Genomic DNA, 20,996 nt, shown 5'->3' on the forward strand with positions numbered 1-20,996 from the left:
TGTCAAGGGATCTTTGTGATGGGACGGGGCCAGAGGACCGATGCTTTGTGAGCTCCCGCTGTGAATCTGGGGCACAGGGCTCCATTTAGCCCTGCTAACAAGCCCAGGGCTGTGCCGTCGCACAAAGAGAAAATGCAGTGGAGTATGGAAGGGCTGGGCTGGGCAGTCTAAGAGCCAGAGAGTCTGTGATATTTTTGTGAGATGCTAAGTATCGTTGTACAGCTAACTGCCACTCTCATAGAGGACAGTGGGCAGGACACTTTGACCAAGGCCATTGCCCTTATTAAATGGGGTGATGCTGTTTACATACCACCTGAGATCATGTAACCGTCAACTGAGATAAGGGACCCGAAAAGATCAATGGAAGGGCATGCCTTGAATATAGGAGATGTTAATCTGGACTCTGTGTCTGGCTCAGGATTCTGGACACTTGGAGAATCAGAATAAAAAGAAAAAGAAAAGACAAAGGCATGGGTACAGATGCCACAGGAATGCCCCTTTGCCGTGGGAACTTGCTTTGGCTGGAAAACAGCTAACAGTTGCCTTGGTGCCTTCAGACCAAGCACTCACCAGCATGGGAGCCTTGTCCTCGCCCCGTGTCCCAAGACGACGTTGCACAGCACTTAATGCCTGTGTCTCAGGGAAGGAGCAGCACCCCCTCTGCCATGTGCTGTCCTCGGGGCCATGCGTCTCTCATCCCTCTCTCTGCAGGCCTCGGAGGTACATCCATCCACGTTTTATAGCTAAGACATGGGTGCTCGTAATATTGATGATGATGATCATAACACAGTGCTTGCCAACTCATAATGAACATTGATGATATGTCAAGTCCTGACCAAATGCTGCAAACACATTACCCCACTCACTCACTCCAACAAGCCCATGAGGTAGCACTGTCGCCCCAACCATCTTAATGCATGACATAGTTTGTGATCGGTAGGGCTCCAAGGGGTTAGTTTTTGGAATTAGATCCCCAGGCTCTTTGTAGTCCCCTTTGGTCTGAAAGCTGTGCTGTAACTTGTTGAGCATCCTAGCAACCAACAGGCCTCCACTGATAGCCAGGTGGTGGTGGCGGGTGACCTTGGCGGCGAGTTAAGCCTGGGCCCTCCATCGGAAGGGTGAGAATTCCACCCCGAAGCACCCAATGCCTCAGCACCCGAAGAATCAATTCCCACTTTGAAGATGAAGAAACTGATAGAGACGTAAATGCACCAAGGTCATTCAGCAAGTGAGCGAGTGAAGAAGAGAATGAATGAAAGACATCAAAAAGGCATTTGCACAAGAGAGGAATTAGCAAGATGGCACAATCCCCTGTGCATGGTCCCCAGGCCTGAAGCAGAAGTCAGTGACTTCAGGTGGGCATGGGCTCCCTCCTCTCACTGAGATACCCATCATCACAGAGGTGATTGAAGGCGCCCCCTCCTTCCACCACTCCACAGGACACAACACAGGCAGCTAGAGCTGTAGCTCTTTATACCATGCCAAGTTCTGGGGCTCACCCCTCCAGGCAAGGGGTAGGGGGCTCGTTTGTTCACAGCAGTTGGCGCAGGATAACCACAAGGAGTAGATGACAGTGATAAAAGCTAAGCCAGATCCCAATTCTACCTTACAAATCCAGCTGGACCGGAGGATGTTCACTGGTACAGATAGGAACTGGAAACAGGGAATCCAGGGCGGATGATCCCTTCAGGACCAGTGGTGTGAGTGGCGATACTGGGAGGGGTAGAGGGGAGGGTGAGTTGGAAAGGGGGAACCGATTACAAAGATCTACATATAACCTCCTCCCTGGGGGATGGACAGCGGAGAAGTGGGTGAAGGGAGATGTCGGATGGTGTAAGATATGACAAAATAATAATAATTTATAAATTATCAAGGGTTTATGGGGGACGGGGGAGCAGGGAGGGACGGGGAAAAATGAGGAGCTGATATCAAGGACTCAAGTAGAAAGCATATGTTTTAAGAATGATGAGGGAAACAAATGTACAAAAGTGCTTGACACAATGGATGGATGGTGATAAGAGTTGTACGAGCCCCCAATAAAATGATTTTTTTTAAAAAAGAAAATATGACCAAGAGTAAAGAACAATAACAAAAATTATTTTTAGGAATCCATAAATTTTAATTTAAAAATTATCACACACAAAAAAGCCAAGCCAGACCAGAATGCTCCAAACTTCAGAGGGAGCATTTGACCCTATTTTGTCCCCAGGGCTCACAGTCGCACCCAGACTAAAAGCAGGAGACCTCCTTTGAAGTTGTTCCTGGCCTGCAAACCCCAACATTGGTGGGAGTTCATGGTGACAGTCAACCATCCTCCTGTGAGGCCTGACCTCGCCTTCAAGAGTCAGGTCGGCATGATGACCCTGGACTTCCAGCCCAACCCATTGACGGAAGGCTCTGAAGTCCTCATTTGACATTTGTAAGGTCTCAGCCTCTCTATCGACAGAGGCAAGCAGGCTTCGAAGGAAAGACCATTGAGGTTCAAATCTTGGCTTTTTCGTTGTGCTAGCTCTGAGCCTGCCATGGTTGGGTGTGTGTCAACTTGGCACACCTGTGGGAAAGCATGGGCGGAGTCCAACCTCTCCATCAGGACACAGCCTAATGATGTCTGGAGGCGCTGTGGAGGCCTGGCCTCTCTCTCTGGCCTTTCTCCCTACTGCTTGCTTGGAACCGGTGTCTAGCTTCTGGAGCTGGTGGCCCATGTGCCCTGCTGACCCTGGGAGCTGTTGATGCCTGGCCATGTTCCTGCCAACCTTGGATCCATACAACCCTGTGCCCACCAGCCTGTGATCTCCCAGCTCCCGGCAACCGCATGACTCTGGAGGGGCTCAAGTCCACATAGCTCACGGATTGAGCTGCACTGGGCTGGCTCGCTTTCTTGATATCAAGTTCTTTCCTTTATACAGATGAGTGCCACTGATATTGTTTCTCCAGACAATGCTACCTAACACAGTGACCTCGGCTACATTTCTAAACTCTGTGAGCATCAGTTTTCCTATTTAAAAAAACTGAAAGTGGAGTGCGAGATCCACTGCTGCTGAGGAGAGGAGCGTCAACAGCAGCACCATGGCTATGTTCCAATGGATTTGCGTCTCCTATTTGGACTGAATATGTCATCTATAATTATTGAAATTCCTCATTTATTATTCCTCTGTGGCTCTATTCTGTTGGAATCCAGAACACTGGATTGTTGGAAATGTGTTCTTTACAAAGTAGTTCAACAGAAGAACCTTGAAGGCTACGTGGGATTTGCAAATCTCCCAAATCAAGTATACAGAAAATCAGTGAAGAGAGGGTTTGAATTCACACTTATGGTAGTAGGTGAATCTGGACTGGGAAAGTCGACATTAATCAACTCATTATTCCTCACAGATTTGTATTCTCCAGAGTATCCTGGTGCTTCCCATAGGATAAAAAAAAAACTGTACAGGTGGAACAATCCAAAGTTTTAATCAAAGAAGGTGGAGTGCAGTTACTGCTCACAATAGTTGATACTCCGGGATTTGGAGATGCAGTGGATAATAGTAATTGCTGGCAGCCTGTTATCGATTACATTGATAGTAAGTTTGAGGACTACCTAAATGCAGAATCTCGAGTGAATAGATGACAGATGCCTGACAACAGAGTACAGTGTTGTTTATACTTCATTGCTCCTTCAGGACATGGACTTAAACCACTGGATATTGAGTTTATGAAGCGCTTACATGAAAAAGTGAATATCATCCCACTTATTGCCAAAGCAGACACACGCACACAAGAGGAATGCCAACAGTTTAAAAAACAGATAATGAAAGAAATCCAAGAGCACAAAATTAAAATATATGAATTTCCAGAAACAGATGATGAAGAAGAAAATAAGCTTGTTAAAAAGATAAAGGACCGTTTACCTCTTGCTGTGGTAGGTAGTAATACTATCATTGAAGTTAATGGCAAAAGGGTCAGAGGAAGGCAGTATCCTTGGGGTGTTGCTGAAGTTGAAAATGGGAACATTGTGACTTTACAATTCTAAGAAATATGTTGATAAGAACACACATGCAGGACTTGAAAGACGTCACCAATAATGTGCACTATGAGAACTACAGAAGCAGAAAACTAGCAGCTGTGACTTATCATGGGGTTGATAACAACAAGAATAAAGGACAGCTTACAAAGAGCCCTCTGGCACAAATGGAAGAGGAAAGGAGGGAGCATGTTGCCAAGATGAAGAAGATGGAGATGAAGATGGAGCAAGTATTTGAGATGAAGGTCAAAGAGAAGGTTCAGAAACTGAAGGACTCTGAAGCTGAGCTCCAGCGGCGTCATGAGCAAATGAAAAAGAATTTGGAAGCACAGCACAAAGAATTGGAGGAAAAGCGACGTCAGTTTGAGGATGAGAAAGCAAACTGGGAAGCTCAACAACGTATATCAGAACAACAGAACTCTTCCAGAACCTTGGAAAAGAACAAGAAGAAAGGGAAGATCTTTTAAACCCTCTATAGACCACCAGTTACGTATTAGTTGCCAATATGCCAGCTTGGACATCAGTGTTTGTTGGATCCGTTTGACCAATTTGCACCAGTTTTATCCATAATGATGGATTTAACAGCATGACAAAAATTATTTTTTTGTTGTTCTTGATGGAGATTAAGATGCCTTGAATTGTCTAGGTTTATTGTGTACTTAGAAAGTAACAACTCTAAGTACCTTTCCTACTTTTCTTTTTTTTATTAAACAGATGTTTCAATTTAATGCAAGAGAACATATTACTGTTGTACAATCATGTTCTGGTGGTTTGATTGTTTACAGGCTATTCCAAAATAAAGGACTCTGGAAGGTTTTCATTATGGCATATGAATTGCCATAATATGATGCAAACTATGCTTCTCTATGATAATTAGAACACAGAAGTTCCATGCAGTGCAGCGTAGACAATAATGTAATGTAGTCTAACACAGTTGACCCTATTTTTGACACTTCCATTGTTTAAAAATACACATGGAAAAACAAAGAACCTATATGCTTACAGTGCACCTAGAGCTTTTTTTATAACAACCATTTTTGTTTGTTTGTTTGTTTTGGATTCTTTATATATTATTCTCATTTAGTTCCCTCTTTAGCCAGGACCTCATTACTGCTTCATTTTTTGTAATAACATTTAATTTAGATGTTTTCCATATATTGGCCCTGCTAAAATAGAATATAGCATCTTTCATATGGTAGGAACCAACAAGGAAACTTTTCTTTAACTCCCTTCTTACACTCTATGGTAAGTAGCAGGGGGGAAATGCATTTATAGATCACTTCTAGACAAAATTGTGAAGCTAACGACCAACTGTTTCTACCTATGTGCAGTCTCTTTATTTTACTAGAAATGGGAATCATGGCCTCTTAAAGGGAAAAAAAAGTCACCATTCTGCATTTAGCTGTATTCATATATTGCATTTCTGTATTTTTTTGTTTGTATTGTAAAATTCACATAATAAACAATGTTGTGATATAAAAAAAAACAACTGAAAGTGGCCTTATTTTGTAAGCAATTAGCGGGCTAGCATGTATAGATTGCCCGACGCATTAGTCCGAGGGCCATGTTAGTTTCTTCCCCTCTCCATAAGAAGAGACCTCATCTCGCCTGCTCTCCCCACCACACCAGGCTCGGGCCATGTCAGTTTCTTCCCCTCTCCATAAGAAGAGACCTCATCTCGCCTGCTCTCCCTACCACACCAGGCTCAGTGTGGCGAGGTGAAGTCTATAACACAGAGATGCCCAGGGGCCTGGGACTGGCATGGATCCAGTGTGCCAGCACTGGTGAGTCCCCCATGGGGGTAAATGGTTTTGTGTTGGTTTTACTCACCAGCTCCAGATAGGGAAGACAGTGAGGTCCCCAGCACCTTACAGGGGTCTTGGCCTGACGGAGGGGGCAGCTCCAGGAGGGGCGGGGCCGGCCCCATGCTCCCTCAGAGGAGGATTCCCTCATGAGTGCAGCCCAGGTGCCAGGAGACCAGAGTGGGGGCCCTTTTTGCAGCCAAGGGCCACTGGGATATTTATAACATCATTCGGGGCCTTACAAAATTACCAACTTAAAAATTAGCCTGCTATATTTGGTCCAGCATTTAATGACCTCAGCCCCGATGAGATGGATGTCACTGCTTCTCCATGGTGAGGCATATGATATTACACGGGATTGATGAGGCTGCTGCTGCCGGTCTCTGTACCTGCACCAGACCCTAGAGCGGCCCAGAGAGGCAAACTCGTCAGCCAGGAGCTGCTGAGTCAGCTCTAACTCAGTGCAACGTCCCTGTGTGTCAGAGTAGACCCGGCCCCCTAGTGTGGTTAAGGATTTTTTTTTTCTGCTGTAGACTGCCAGGCCTTTCTTCCAAGGCACTTCTGGGTGGGCTTCAACCTCCAACCTTTCTGTTAGCAGTCAAACAGGGTGGATGCTTGTATCACCCATAGACTCAGAAAAGAGAGAAGTCACTCTAGAGAGCAAATGCTCCCACCAGAGATGGCCAGAGGCTGGGGGTCCCTGTCAGCATGTGTGTGTGGCAAGGTGGGCCTAGAGGGTCTGCCAGAGGCCTATAAGGAGGCTACTGGCAGAGATTGCCGGGCCGGTGAGGGACCATGTGGAGAAACATGATGTGACTGCTCACCTGGGCATCTAGGTCTCCCACTGCCACAAACAAACTAAACCAAACCAAACTCACTGCCATCAATCTATTCTGACTCACAGGGACCCTATAGGACAGGGCAGAACTGCCCCTGTGAGTTTCTGAGATTGTAACTTAGGGGAGCAGAAAGCCTTGCCTTTCTCTCTGGGAGCAGCTGGTGGTTTCTGACAGCCAACCTTGTGGTTAGCAGTCCAATTTCTAACCCACGAGGCCACCAGGGCTCAAGGTCAGGGAAGTTTCATGCATTTCCTGATCCTCTTCCTAACAGCCCAGACCATGACCTTGGGCAAAGGCATTGGGCCTTCCCTCTCAGCAGCCATCCCCTCATTAGACAACCTGAGAAAATAGTAATTATCTGCTTCAGTCTCAGAACATCTTTAAATAATTAACATTGGTGGGAATGCTTTGAACTCCTCTGATATGAGCTGCTGTGAAAATATTATTATTGTCTAAAAAAAATAGGTCTCAAATTACTTGCTGTGGCTAAAGGGTCTGTTATCTTATCCTTGGGGAGAGCTGTTTGCAAGTGATTAATTAGAACTCAATTTTTCAGACTTTTTAATTTAGATGTTAATAAATTCAGCAATTTCATCCATTTATTGTACCAGATAAGATCCTCTAGGAATAACTTCTCATTTTGATGGTGACCTGGGCGAGAAGGCACATAATCCCTTCAATAGGAAATGATGAAAATTAAACTATGAATACAACAATATTGCGGGCCTCCTAATTCTCAGACCCACCCCCAAGTCAAATCACTACCCATCAGTTGAGTTGGTACTCCCGAATGAACCACAAGGCTTGCACAGTCTGGTTCCCTGTCTGCTTTCTTAGCCCAGACAGACTGACTTTTTCATTGAATCGACTCTGCCCTCAAGCTTTACCCAAAGGAAAGCTTACAGTGAAACACAGGGAAAATGACTTCCGTGGTATCCCTGTCCTTTCCTCTTTGTCTCTGTCTCTTGCTTCCAGGCTCAGAGGCAGGTCACTGGATAAAGAGACACAGCCACCAGCCACCAAGGATCTTAGGCACCTGCCCAGGAGGCAGAAAAGAGATGGGCCTCTCTCTCCTGTGAAATGGGGGCCTTGGGACCCAAGATGCTCAGAGGGCTGACATAACCATACACAGAGTCTCAGTTTTTCAGTTAGAAGTTCGAATCAGGGCACTGGTCTACAGGTGAATGTTCCTTGACATCCCTTGGTCGGTGGATGGCTCCTGATCCACTCTTCCCCCTGGGTGTATTTATGCCTATTGTACTCTTTCCAGGAGGGATTAGGTTTAGGACCCACCCTACTTCCTATGACTTCATCTATATAAAAGAAAACTCCTCTTCCCCTACAGGATCATATGTGGAGGTACAGGGCTTAGTACTTCAATGGAACTTTGAGGGTGGGGCACACAATCCAGTTCAGTTCAATTCAATTCAGATTCCTATATCCAAGGGGATTGGTTCACAGCCTTGTTTTAAACTTGAACACTGAGGGCCAGCCAGGGCTGTGTCACTCGTGAGGGCCCCAGCAATACAGATTCTTACTGAGGATGCTACGAAATTCTGCCGTCTTTCTCAAGTCCAGTCTAAGACCCTTAAGGGTGAACTCCAACCATCCTCTCAAGAAGACTCTGCCCAGCCTCAAAACTCTGTTGGGAGGCATAAAAGGCAGACAACCGCCTGCTCTTCAGCTCCAGTTCATGGTGGCTTATGGACAACAGACTGAAACATCGCCAGTCGGCTCGTGATTTCAGCATGTGGGAGTCCATCTTTGCGATGCTTGTGATAATCGATGTCAACACCCCACCCTCGACAACCCCATGCTTGGCAAAAAAACGATGTCCTCCTTCAGCAACTGATCCCTCCTGATGCTTGTCCAGAGCAAACAAATCCTATAAAGTGTGCTGTGATCCATAAGGTTTCGATGGCTGGTGTTTGGAAGTAGATCCTTTCTATCTAGTCTGACTTCGTCTGGAAGGGAGTTCTGGTGGTGGAGGACATTATGAGTTGGGCTACTAACTGAAAGGTTGGCGGTTCATGCTCACCAGCCTCTCCATGGGAGAAAGATGAGGTTTCCTGCTCTCCAAAAGAGTTACAGCCTCAGAAACTCACAGGGGCAGCTCTGTTCTGGGCTAGGGGGTTGCGATGAGTCAGCATGGACTCGTTGGCAGTGAGTTTGGAGTGCTGCTGAAACCTGTCTACCATGGGTTACCACATTGGTATCTGAGACACCAGGACTCATAGCAACACCAGCCACCACCGTTTGACAAACTCCCCTCCCCGCCATCTGTCCATCACTCGCCTCTGCTTCCCTCCGCTGGCCCTGGCCCACGTTCACCAACCTGCAGGCTCTTCCCAATCAGTATGCGAGATTCATTTCACACTCGGACTGGAGCATAATCACCTCTTCAACAGTAAAGGTAAGACCAGCAGCTCCCCGCTGCCTGTGGGAGACAGGGCAGCAGCTCTGAAGCCAGGTCCCATGCCAGCCCAGCAGTGCTGAATCTGGAATGTTCTGAGCAATGGTTTCGTAATTGCTCCTAACTGAGCCATTGCTGGGTCAATATTACGTGGAACTTCTCTCAGGGAGAATGAGCCCCTGATTGAGGGAGGTGTTTTTTGTGCAGGGACCGAGTGGCCAAGTCCCAGCTAGGTTGGAATGCCAGTGCCAGCTAGCAGCGTCTCTCCAGATCTAGTGGGGAGTCCCTGGCTGGTGCAAACCGATTTGCACTTGGCCGCCATGGTGGTTAGATTTTCTGTCAAATTGATTGACCTATGTTATGGTATGGATGGCATACAACCTATCAATCAGGTCACAGCCTGATGATCCCTACTTGGGGGTTTGGTCGACTTATGTGAAATGCTGTACAGGACTAGTCTCTCTCTCTTGCCCCTCTTCACCTTCCTGCTTGCCTGGATTCTGCACCTGGACCCGGGGTGGGAATCACGTGGCCTGCCAATCCAGGGAGCAGTTGGTGCCCTATAATATTTCTGCCAGCCTTGGGCCCACAAGATTCTGTACCCACTGACCTGTGATATCACTGCTTCCCGCTTGGCCTTCCAGCTTCATCAGCCAGGAGCTGCGTGTCAGTCTGGAGGGGGCTCTGGCTGGCAGCTGACCCATGGACTTGGGTTCAACTGGGTTGGTTTGCTTCCTTGATACAAATGTCTTTCTTAATCTAAAGTTCTTTCATATATATATATTTTTCAAGACTATAGCTCTCGTTTTTTTTACTGGTCACATGGTCTTTTTATTTTTTTTAACATTTTATTAGGGGCTCATACAACTCTTATCACAATCCATACACACATCAATTGTGTAAAGCGCATTTGTACATTCATTGTCCTCATCATTCTCAAAACATTTTCTCTCCACTTAAACCCCCGACATTAGGTCCTCATTTTTCCCCTCCCTCTCTGCTTCCCCCTCCCTCATGAGCCCTTGATAGTTTATAAATTGGTATTTTGTCATATCTTGCCCTGACTCTAGCTCTTTATTGGAGTATAACATCTCATCTTTCTCCATATATGATATAAAGTATATATGTGATATAGAATATGTGTGAGTATGTATGATACAGAGTATATATACTTTATATCTGATATAAAGTATATATGTGATAGAGTATATATATGTGTGTGTGTATAAAGTATATATTATATGTGTGTGTGTATATAATACCAGATTTATATACACATGCACAGACATATATATATATACCCTGGTTTTATTTCTTTAGAAAACTCAGTCTAACACAGCAGCTATCCTGAAGGTTGGGAGTGTGGACCCACTAAGGGACACCTCTGAGGAAAGCCCTGGTGATCCGATTCTGAAAGGTCACAGCCTTGAATATCCCGTGGAGTGCCATTCTACTCCGCCACACGTGGCTCATCATGAGTCTGAACCCACTCAGCTGGTAGTTCGAGTGGGGGCCACAAGTGGTGCCTACTGCTCCGGGATCAGATTGCCTGGGGAGCTTTCCCTTAGAAAGGAAGCTGTGTCATCAGGCCGTCACCGAGAAGGAAGGTGTGGAAATAAGCGCCCCTTGCACTTGAGCACAGAAAGAAGATGGAATGAAGTTGGTACAGACAGCTCTGGTCTGTCCCCATCTTGGCTTCCCTCTGGCTAGGTGCACACAGCCTGCTTCCTAGAGTCTGGGGAAGACCCTAATAGGTCCCATCCCCAGACAGCCATCCCAGGGGCCCTGCCGCTGCCACCATGCCCTCTGCCGCCAGCCTCACCACCCTTCACTCACTCTCCCCTACTCCCGGGGTGCTCACTATAAGGGGCCAGCTAACCAGGCTACCTTTTGTGTGTGCATGTTAGCTTTGTCAAGGTCAAAATGTCTATGTGTGCAATCCAGTGACATTAACTACGCCTCGCTGGTCGTACCAACGTCACCACTGTGCTTAAAACATTATTTCATCACCATTGACTTCTGGGCTCAGCCGCCCCCCTTTTGTCCTCTCTTACACCCCTGGTAATCACCAGAGATAAACCCTGGTCTCTGTCTATTTGCCTGTTTCCTCTAAGGGGGATCCTACAATAGCAGCCCTTTGGGGGTGGATTTTATTTTATTTCACTGTGCAAAGTGTTTTCAAGGTTCCACCATGTCAGTCCTTTTTGCAGCTGAATAATATTCCACTTAGGTCTCTGGGTGCTGCCACAGTTGAGCACTCAAGTACTAACCCAAAAGTTGATGGTTCGAACCTCTCCAGCTGCCTCGTGGTCAAAAAAGCCTGGGGATTCGCTTCCCAGAAAACCCTAGGGAGCAAGTCTACTCTGTGACATTTTGGGGTATGAATCACCTAGACTGGTTAATATTTCTGTCCCACATTTGATGTACCTAGTTGTACCTAGGGCATTATAGTTGTTTCCAATTGGGTGATTTTTTGTATGGATTGCTCTGGAAGGAACATCGGTGTCCTTTCTAAGGCTCCAAGTTATTTCCAGATGAGGTGAAGGCTCCCCAGCCAAGTGACCAAGGCTTGCGTGGTCGGCCCCAGTCATCTCTTTCTACAGACCCTAAGGTACTGTGCCCCAGATGTTCTGACACTCTGCGCTCCCTCACTCATCACCGCCATTGTCTGCACTGCTCCTCCTCTGCCTCTCCAATTCCTGCTTATCATTCCCGACTCCTAGGAGGCTCTCCCTGCCAGTGCCTCCCCTCAGCACAGTCACGGTTTCCCTCCCTTCCCAGGACTTCCCACAGAGCTGCCCGTGCCGTGGCACGGCTCTTAACTCTCCTCATCTTCCTCCTGTCTAGAGGGTAAGTTCTTGAAGACAGTGCTGTGTTCTGTCCTCTTGTGCATTCCCAGAATCTGACCCAGTATTGGGGCCCCGAGGGAAGAGCCCAGCGCTTCATTTATTCTCCTTCCCTTGTTGCAAAAGCCAGGAGCCCAACCCTGACTCCACTGCACCACCGAGGCACCACACAACACAAATTAACCCACTTACACTCCTAGAGGCCAGAAGTCCAAAACCAAGGTATCTGTCTGCAGGACCAGGGCCTTGGTGGCATAGGAGGTGGGAATTAGGGCTGCGAACCATTATATCAGCAGGTCGGAACCACCATTGTTGTTGCTGTTAGGTGCCACCAAGTCCGTTCCAACCTATGCACACCTAATGAACAACACAATGAAACACTGCCTAGTCCTGCACCATCCTTCCAATGATTCCTACGTCTGAGCCCATTGGGGCAGCCTCTATGTCAATCCATCTCCTTGAGGGACTTCGTCTTTCTCACTACCTCTCTACGTTACCAAACATGGTGTCCTTTTGCAGAGACCAGTCTCTCCTGACAGCAAGTCTAAAGTATGTAAGATGAATGCTAGTCGCCCTTCCTCTGAGGAGCACTCTGGCCGTACTTCTCCCAAGACAGATCAGTTAGCCCTTGTAGCAGCAGCCCATGGTATTTTCAATATTCTCCTCCAGCACCACAATTCAAATGTATCGATTCTTCTTCAGCCTTCCGGATTCAGTGTCCCACTTTCACATGCCTTTGAGGCAACTCTAAATCCCATGGCTTTGGTTAGATGCACCTCAGTCCTCAAAGTAACATCAAAACCACTAGCCACGCCCCCTAAAGATTGCCAGCCATGGAAGCCCACAGGGGAAATTCTCTCTTCTATAAATAATTGTGAGTCAGATTGAACACAGCGGCAATGAATTGGGCTCTTTTTGTTTTCTCGGCAGGGCTATGCTCTCACTGAAGGCTCTAAGGGAGATTCTGTTCTGTGTCTTTCTTATAGTTTCTAGTGGCTTCAACAACCCTGAGCATCGTAGACCCAATGCCCCACTTTCTGCTGCCATCCTCAAATGGTGTTCTTCCTGTGTGCCTGTGTCTCTCAGTAAAAGAATATGAATCATGTTAAATTAGAGCTCACCCGAATGACCGCATCTGAACTGGATGACATCTGCAAAGACCCTACATCCAAACAAAGTCACTGTGATGATTAGGGATTAATGATGGCAATTATACACGCCTGGCTAGGGGTGGAGTCAGTCATGTCAACCAAACCTGATGCCACCTCCTTGATGGCATAAGGGCAAGAGCAAGATGAACAGAGATGAACTCTCTCTGTTGCTTCACCTCCCTCCCCACTGGGACTTCACTGGGACTCTGTATCTACCTCTAGGGACTGTCCCATGTGGCCCACCTCCCCCTGAGAGCTATCAGCACCCTGCCATGCTTCCACCAATCTTGAATCCACAAGACTCTGCACCCACCAGCCTGTGACCTCCCGGCTTCCTGCCTCACCGTTCTGTGTCCTCGGCCTGCAGTTCCATGTGTGGGAAGAAGGCCTGGCTAGCATCGGACCTATGACCTGGAGTTGGAATGCGCTGGGCTGCCTTCCTAAAGTAAAGTTGCTTCTTCATATAAAGTTCTTTCTTGTACACAACTGAGTGTCACTAGTTTGTTTCTCTAGACAACCCAGCCTAACACAGCCACCTTGACAGGTGCTGGGGTTCTGACTCCAGCCTATCTTTTAAATGTTTTAAGTTGTATTGGCATATAATTCAATAATTCAATCACACCAATAATTCAATCACACACATCAACTGATTGCTCAACAATCAGTTTTAGAACATTTCCTTCATCCTTGTCCCCATTGTTATTAGCTCCCCATGTCCCCACAACCTCCCCTGCTGTGCTCCCAAGGAACCATTGATCCAGTGACTGTCTCTATGGATTTACTTACCCTGGATTTGATATACAGAAAAACATACACCGCCCCACCCCCGCCCCAAAAAAATAACAAAGGAAAACAGATAAAAATCACAATCAAAAGGAAAACTGAAAATACTTAAATCTAGAACCAACTCAAAATGGATCATACGGGAGGTGAAATGATAAGGTGCTACCTTTTAGCTTAACCATCTGCACTAATCCACTTCTCCATGCACTCTGCGTGATGGCAAGGTGATTCACATCCCTGGTCCGTGGTCAGAGGGGATTCAACAGAGGTTTAATCCAATTAAATGTATCTTTTGAGGAAGTACAATCCAACCCATAACACCTCAGTTTTTTCCCCTCTGTAAAATTCAGTTAGCGGTACCTACAGCAGTAAATGTGGCTAGGTGGATTAAATGAGTTTTCATATACAAATTGTTTAGAACAATGTGGGACAGCCAGTCATTGCTCTGCTAACGTTGACTATTATGATTGTAGAATGCTCAATCCCTTGAGCAGGGTCTGTACACTGCATCCCCACATCACCACAGAGAACCTGGCACGTGGTAGCACAATCATCTAGGGAAACCACATGGGCATGAAACCAAGCGAATCTCCAATCCTGGCAGTGTGACCTAGGATGGGTTCTCGGGCAATGATGAATCTCAGTTTCATGTTTTTAAACCCTTGCTGCATTGTAACCTAGCACCCAGCCTCAAGTGGGCACCCAATACACAGTGACCGCGAACTTTATTACTATTGTTGAGCGAATGGATGAGGGTGAGGAGCAGTCTCTCCAGGGCTGGGTGGAGATGGGAGACTGTCAATCCAAGCACAGGCCCCGGTCAGCATGAGCTCGGGGCATCTGCACAGCTCCAAGCTCGTGAAGCCCACCCTGCCCTGGGACCGGACTGTCCAGTGCCAGTTGCAGACAAGTGTGACAAATATCTCAGGCCAGAGAATTCTAGAGCCTCAAGTCATTTTTTCCTCTAGGGCGCTCACTAGAGCTCAAAACTCCTGCTGCCGAGGCGGGGGTCCGTGGTGAGGGCCTGTGTCTACAGACGGCCTCACACTCCCTTTTTCCTCCACCAAAAGCAGGCAGCTTGAGACCACTCTTTTCTTTTATTAATTTTAGACTGAATGTTTGCCTCAGTCATTTTCTAGAAAGATCTGTCCAGGAACGCATTCAAAGTATCCATTCCGTGTGGGGGGAATATCCATCCGTGGGGCCTCAGGCTTTCCCTCCATGAACTGGAGCTGGTATCCGTGCAGACGGCAGTGGGTTGCATATGTGGGGCCTATATGAGTCTATACGTATCAACTTCTTGAAATCGTCCTGTCCTGTCCTCCAGTTGATCCTGCCTTATAGCGACTCTATAGAACAGGGCAGAGCTTGTGTGAGTTTCTCAGACGGAATCTTTGCCGGAATAGAAAGCTCCATCTTTCTCCCACAGCGTGGCTGGCGGTATAAGACTTCTGACCGTGTAGACCACAGCCCGTTGTGTAACCCATACTGTGTAGATCATTGACATTATGAGTACCACCATGCTGGACCCCGGGGTCTGATTGTTGCTGGGGGCCATCAACTCAATGCTGGCTCAGAGGGACCCCACACATGAAGAGTGGAGTTGGCCCCAGTACAGTTCACCCTAAGTTGGAATAAGCTCAATGGGCAGAGTTTGGTTTGAGTACTGTCAGTCTTTACTGGAAACGCGGAGACAGGGAGAACCTAACCACTGCACTACTGGGCTGTCTCATCGGACCCTTTCACCCCATGGAAATGGCTAAAACAGCATTATGGCTTAACTTACTGCCATTAGCGCCTACGTCCAGAAGTCAAGTGACAGGAGTTCTCAGTTTGACTGACTGAGCAAGATGATGCCGTCCTCACGGTGCGCACACCGCCTTGCTGGGGAAGCAGTGCCATCCGTGACTCCCTGGGGAGAGGCGACCCTCTCTGCCCAGTGCTTCTTTTCCCTCAGCTGATATCAGTCTGGAATTTTCCCTGACATCCATCGTAAGTGCAAGGACAACAGTTTCAGTGAGCGCCATGAATCCTTCGAGGAATGATTGCAGTTGAGGATGGTTACAAGAAGCCCCTGAACGTCACAGTTGGTGTCAGCAGTAGGTTAGTCTTGGAGACTGGTTCCCTCTCACTTTGCAGTTGCCTACCTTCCACAGGATCTGGGGGCTGGCCAAATTCGTGGAAGGACCGGAGGAGAGAGAGTCAGGCGTGCCACTAACAGCCACCACAGAATGTTAGATGTGTCACTGTAGCAATGGCCCTGATGGTCAGGAAGGTGCTACTGATGACCTAGAGGCAGCAGAAGCCACTGCTGATGTCCACACCTGCCTAGCAGCCCCGAGGTGAGAGACTGGCTGAGAAATGGTCAGTCTCTGGGAAAAGATGGGTAACGTCATGTAGGCCAGAACTAATGCCCAGGCTGCCACGGTACAGGAGAGAAAATGGGGCTTTCAACTCCACTCTGGTTTCCATATCTAGCTCCAGGCAGACTCAGGAGAAAGCGTGGTGGGGCTGAGAGCCCCACCCCTATGGGCTCTCCAGAACCTCTCTGACATGCCAATTCCTAATGTTCAACTGTCAGGCTTTTGATGTCCTTCCAAGGATGAAGCATTTGGATCTTTTGTGATAGGAGTTTAGACAGCTCCACTGTAAATCCTGCAAAGAGCCTGTCCCAGAAGGATGTCTGCAAGGCATGAAATTCTAAGGTAGTGCACACCGTCAGCTCACCTGCTTGCTAACCGAAAGGCTGGAGGAACCCAAGGAATCCGAGAATGAAACGGTGTCCAAGCCTGCGCCATCCTCCCATTGTTCTTAAGCGCCATCCCATTGTTGGAGCTACTGTGGCACTCCATCTCCTAGAGGAGCTTCACCTTTTCACTGCCCCTCTACTTTCCCAGGCATGATGACCTTCTCCAGGGACTAATCTCTCCTGGCAACATGTCCAAAATATATCAGATGAAGTCTGGCTATCCTTGCCTCAAAGGAGCACTCCGGCCCTACTTCTTCCAACAAACAATGGGAATGGTGATGGGGTGAGCCTAGCTCTAGCCTCTGCTCTGGCCGGTGACCCACAACAATGGGAATGGTGAGGATGGGATCCTCATGCTATCCTCTGCTCTGGCCTCTAGTGATACCAGATGGGATCGCAGAGCTTGACAGTCAAGCAGGGCCCCAGGTATGCCTCTTGTCAGGATCCCCATTCCCCAACCATAAAATGCCAGAGAGATAAGTTAAAGGAAGACCATTTATTTAGTTAAAAAAATATTCATTTTACTGGTAGGAATTTCCTATCAAAATATCTTTGATAGGATATTTACCACTTGTCAAAACAGAAGAAAGACTCCAATGTGTTAGGAGCTATTGTTAGTTGAGCACTAATTATTAATGGAAGGAGACTAGCTTAGAAACATTTATTAAGTTAATGGAGAAGTAGAAGTGGTCATAGCTATTACTTTTTCAATAAAACAACATCTATCTGTATACAGTGGGCAGGAGACAAGCACAGACCTGAGTCTGTATGTGCTTTCCAGGAGCCTGACATGTACAAAGCCTGTCTCCCCTGAGAGCTAATCCCTTTATAGGAGAGGATTTGGTTTTCTGTGCATTTCACTCAAAATGCTGTTGGCTGCCTTTACCAGAATATTCCAATTGAAACAACTTTAACAAATGTGTTCTTTGAGTTATTGACATTTATTATCTCACACATCAAGAAGCCCCGAGACAGGACAGTCTAAGCCTGATTGATTCGGGGAGACAATGAAGTAATTGCCTTCCACCATGTCACTTTGCCTTTCTAGGTATGTGTATCTGCCTGGCCCCCAGACAGCTGTCCGTCTGTCAGCCTCTCACAATCCCATCAGAAGGAAGCAGGCACAACCGCTCCCCGTTTCCTCTTTGTAACAGAAAGAAATCTTCCCCAGAAATGTCCTTGTCAACTTCCCTTGCTGGATCCTTCCTAGAGACGGGCCGCAAGTACACAACCCTGCTCCGAGGAAGCCAGAAAAGGCGCGCAGGTGAATCTGCAGCCTCCGCCGTCTTGTGTGGAATCTCCACTAGCAGGAAGAAGGAGGTTGGGAAAGGCTGTTGGTTCAGCCACCAAGAATACCTGCCGCACTCAGCCTTCATCAGCTGCCCTTGAGTTCATTCTGACATGCGGTGGCCCATCTGTGTCAGCATAGAACTGGACTCCAAAGGTTTCCAGTGGCTGATTTTTTTTCTAGAAGTAAATCATCAGGCCTTCTGAGGCACCTCTGGGTAGACTTGTACCTTCAACATTTGGCTCAGTGCACTATATTAGTCCAGGGTGACAAGAGAATCAAATCCAGAGACACTTATATGTATAAGAGAGAGTTTTATATCAAAGAGCAATTGTATATTGAGAAAACATCCCAGCCCAGTCCAGATCAAGTCCATAGATCTGACATTAGCCCATATGTCTGATACTAGTCCATAAATTCCTCTTTAGACTCATGCAGCACATATAATGATGCCGAATGGAAGAAGAAGGATCCAGGGGTGGTAGAAGCATCTCAGCCCTGGTGTGAGTCTCCACGTGGTTCCTCCAGCTCCAGGTCTCTGGCTGCCATCAGCATGGCTCCATGTGGCTTGTCAACAGGAAAATGTCAACCAGAGACAGTGTGTGTCCCACCTCCAGGAAGGAAGACAGGAGTTCCCAGAATTCTCAGGAGGCCATGCCCACAAGGAGGTATCAATCAGACTGTGACCTGATTGACAGGCTAGACTCCACCCCTTTGCTCAAGTTTAGAGGAGATTATGTAACTGCTACACGCACTAAGACTTTACTTTCTCCTAAAGCCATATCCCAATGTTCTGAACACAGTAGGTGCGCAACAAAAGCAAGCTAAGAAATTAAATGTTCCAGAACCAGCTATGGCCAGAACTCACACGACCTCAGTTTCCTAAAGGAAAGTATTCTAACATTGACAGAATCCCTCACAGGCACCAGGAACCTCTTATTCAGGAAGTGGCTGATGACAGGCAGGCCAAAGGCCATTTGTAGGTTTTGTCAGTAGCTTGTTCTTCAGGGCCATGCTCGAGACATGCCCAGGCAGTGCTGATGTTGACACCGAAGCCTGGGTAGCCCTGTAGGGCAAAGCTACAAATGGGGGCCAAGTTGTCCCCACAGCGATCTCAATGGGGTCTGCCTTCAGCTCCAGAAATAGACAGCCTTATTTCCCATTTGAGGAAATTCAGAGAGAACCCTCTGGAGTTCAGCTTGTTGTTTCCCACCACGAACTCTTGAGAAGAGATCAAAGCTTTCAAGGGAAGAGAACTTGCTTAGGTTCCGAGGTGAGCTGTGTCTGTCTGTTGGAGGGTCCAACTCCCACAGGGACCTGTGGGTGGGCTGTTCTCTTCCTCAGGATGCCACCAGAAGATGAGATCTCAAATGTCCCGGCCGCATCAACAGAATCTCATTGCTCTCCGTGGCTTCGTGGCTTCTTACCGGCACTCCCTCGATGGGCACTCAGCTTCTTCTGAAAAGCCAGAGATTCCACTGAGGAGCACGCCCAATGGGAAGATCCAAAGTGACCTTCGCCACAGGTCGTTCTGCAGAGAGTGACAGATTCCACCACAGCCTGCCATTTGGGTTAAGAGTGAATTCAAGACTCAGCTAACACCCCAGGGAAGAACAGACCTCAGAGAGAAACTACAGGTGTTTAGGGCTCATTGGAGAGGCTAATGAGCCATGTCCACTCCTGATCAGCTATATAATCTTGGACAAGACGCCTAGCCATTTGGGATATTGGTTTTTTCATCTGGAAATGGAGTTAGTAATGGCAGCACAGGGCAGCTGGGAGACTCCAATGGGGCAGCATTTACGGTGTGTGTGTGTGTGTGTGTGTGTAGGCAGTATGGCTTTGCAGGCTGGGAGGTTGCTGTGACAGCCTGCAGACGCTTGGGGGCCCTGCTATCCCTCCTCCTGAGACTCTTGGAGGCAATAACACACACATTCTTCTCTCCTGAACACAGCTCCGGGCCTGCCAGCTCCGGGGGACAAACTAGGCAGTGGATCCACACCGTGGGTTCCCCTCCTGACCTAGAGGTGGTGTCAGTCATGTGTGGATCGTGGTTGGAAGAAATACAGCGGGGGGGGGGGGGGGGGGGGGGGGGGGGGGGGGTCTGCCCCCCACCCATCCACTTGCCTTCGAGTGTCCACACAGAAAGGCTGTCTTCGTTCCCTGGTGCTGCCACCACAAACATACCGCAAAGGGTAAGGCTTCAAAGAACACAAAGGGTCTCCGAGTTCTGGAGGCCAGGGTGCTCGACTCTAGAACTCCTGGCTGAACTCTAGGACTCTGTCTCTTTCAGGTACCAGCCACCCTGTCCTCCTGTGGTCTGACCTCTCTCCCAGAAAATCCTCCATCTGTACACGTGGCCATCTCACAGGTGTCGGAGTTGGGACTTGAGCGCAGCAGTTCGAGGGCCATGTTTCAACCTATAACAGAGGTCAGGCCCCGGAGCCATCCGGCAGCTGCCTGTGATATCGGCATTGTTGCTCCTCCGCCTCCTTCCAAGCCACCCGCCCTGGCCTCCTCTCTTGGGGGCTGCTGCACTCACTCAACCACCTGTCAGGGACCAGGGACAATATCCCCACCTTGCACCTACCACCAGGAGTGCCTGGACAGGACCCACCCATGTGCCCCTAATGTCTGCATGATCGATGATTATCCACATGAGGACGGAACCCGCAGCTACTGCGGTGGCTTGTGTGTCTCTGTGATGAGAGAAGGCATGTCACTGGTATTTCAAATGCCAACAGAATTACTGTGGTAGTTACATAATCTGTTGTCAATGTGAGAGGATGGAGAGTAAAGGGGTGGAGTTCAGCCTGTCAATCAGGTGGTAGCTTGATGACCTCATTTGGAGGTGCTAAGGAGATAAAGAGCTTTCTCAAGGTGGGACATAAGCTCACTCCCTGAAGACATCCCTGTTGAGAAGACACATGGAGAGAGGCTGATGGAGCCAGACTGCTGGAACTGGAGGAGCCACGTGGAGACCCCCGCCAGCGCTGAGATGCTCACACCGCAACTGGATCCACAAGGCCTTGCCTCCACTGGCCTGTGATCTTCCTTCATTCAGCATCATTGCATGGGTTTCGTGAGTCTGAGGGGGACTTTATAGATTGGTATCAGACATATGG

At 47.9% G+C, this 20,996-nt stretch overlaps 1 protein-coding gene across 1 annotated transcript; it reads left to right on the plus strand.

Annotated features, from left to right (window-relative positions):
- The first annotated feature begins 3,024 nt into the window (after positions 1–3,024).
- LOC101648327 (septin-7-like) lies at positions 3,025–4,816 on the plus strand. Its single transcript, XM_013003992.2, is given in 4 exon segments — positions 3,025–3,071; positions 3,218–3,413; positions 3,416–3,983; positions 3,986–4,816. Coding segments are annotated over 4 exon segments (1,251 nt in total). The 5' UTR covers positions 3,025–3,066; the 3' UTR covers positions 4,468–4,816.
- Positions 4,817–20,996: the final 16,180 nt, after the last annotated feature.

The sequence above is a fragment of the Echinops telfairi genome, unplaced genomic scaffold, assembly GCF_000313985.2.
Source record: "Echinops telfairi isolate 266 unplaced genomic scaffold, ASM31398v2 ScPeMD7_7424;HRSCAF=8462, whole genome shotgun sequence".
In the NCBI taxonomy this organism is placed as follows: Eukaryota; Metazoa; Chordata; class Mammalia; order Afrosoricida; family Tenrecidae; genus Echinops; species Echinops telfairi.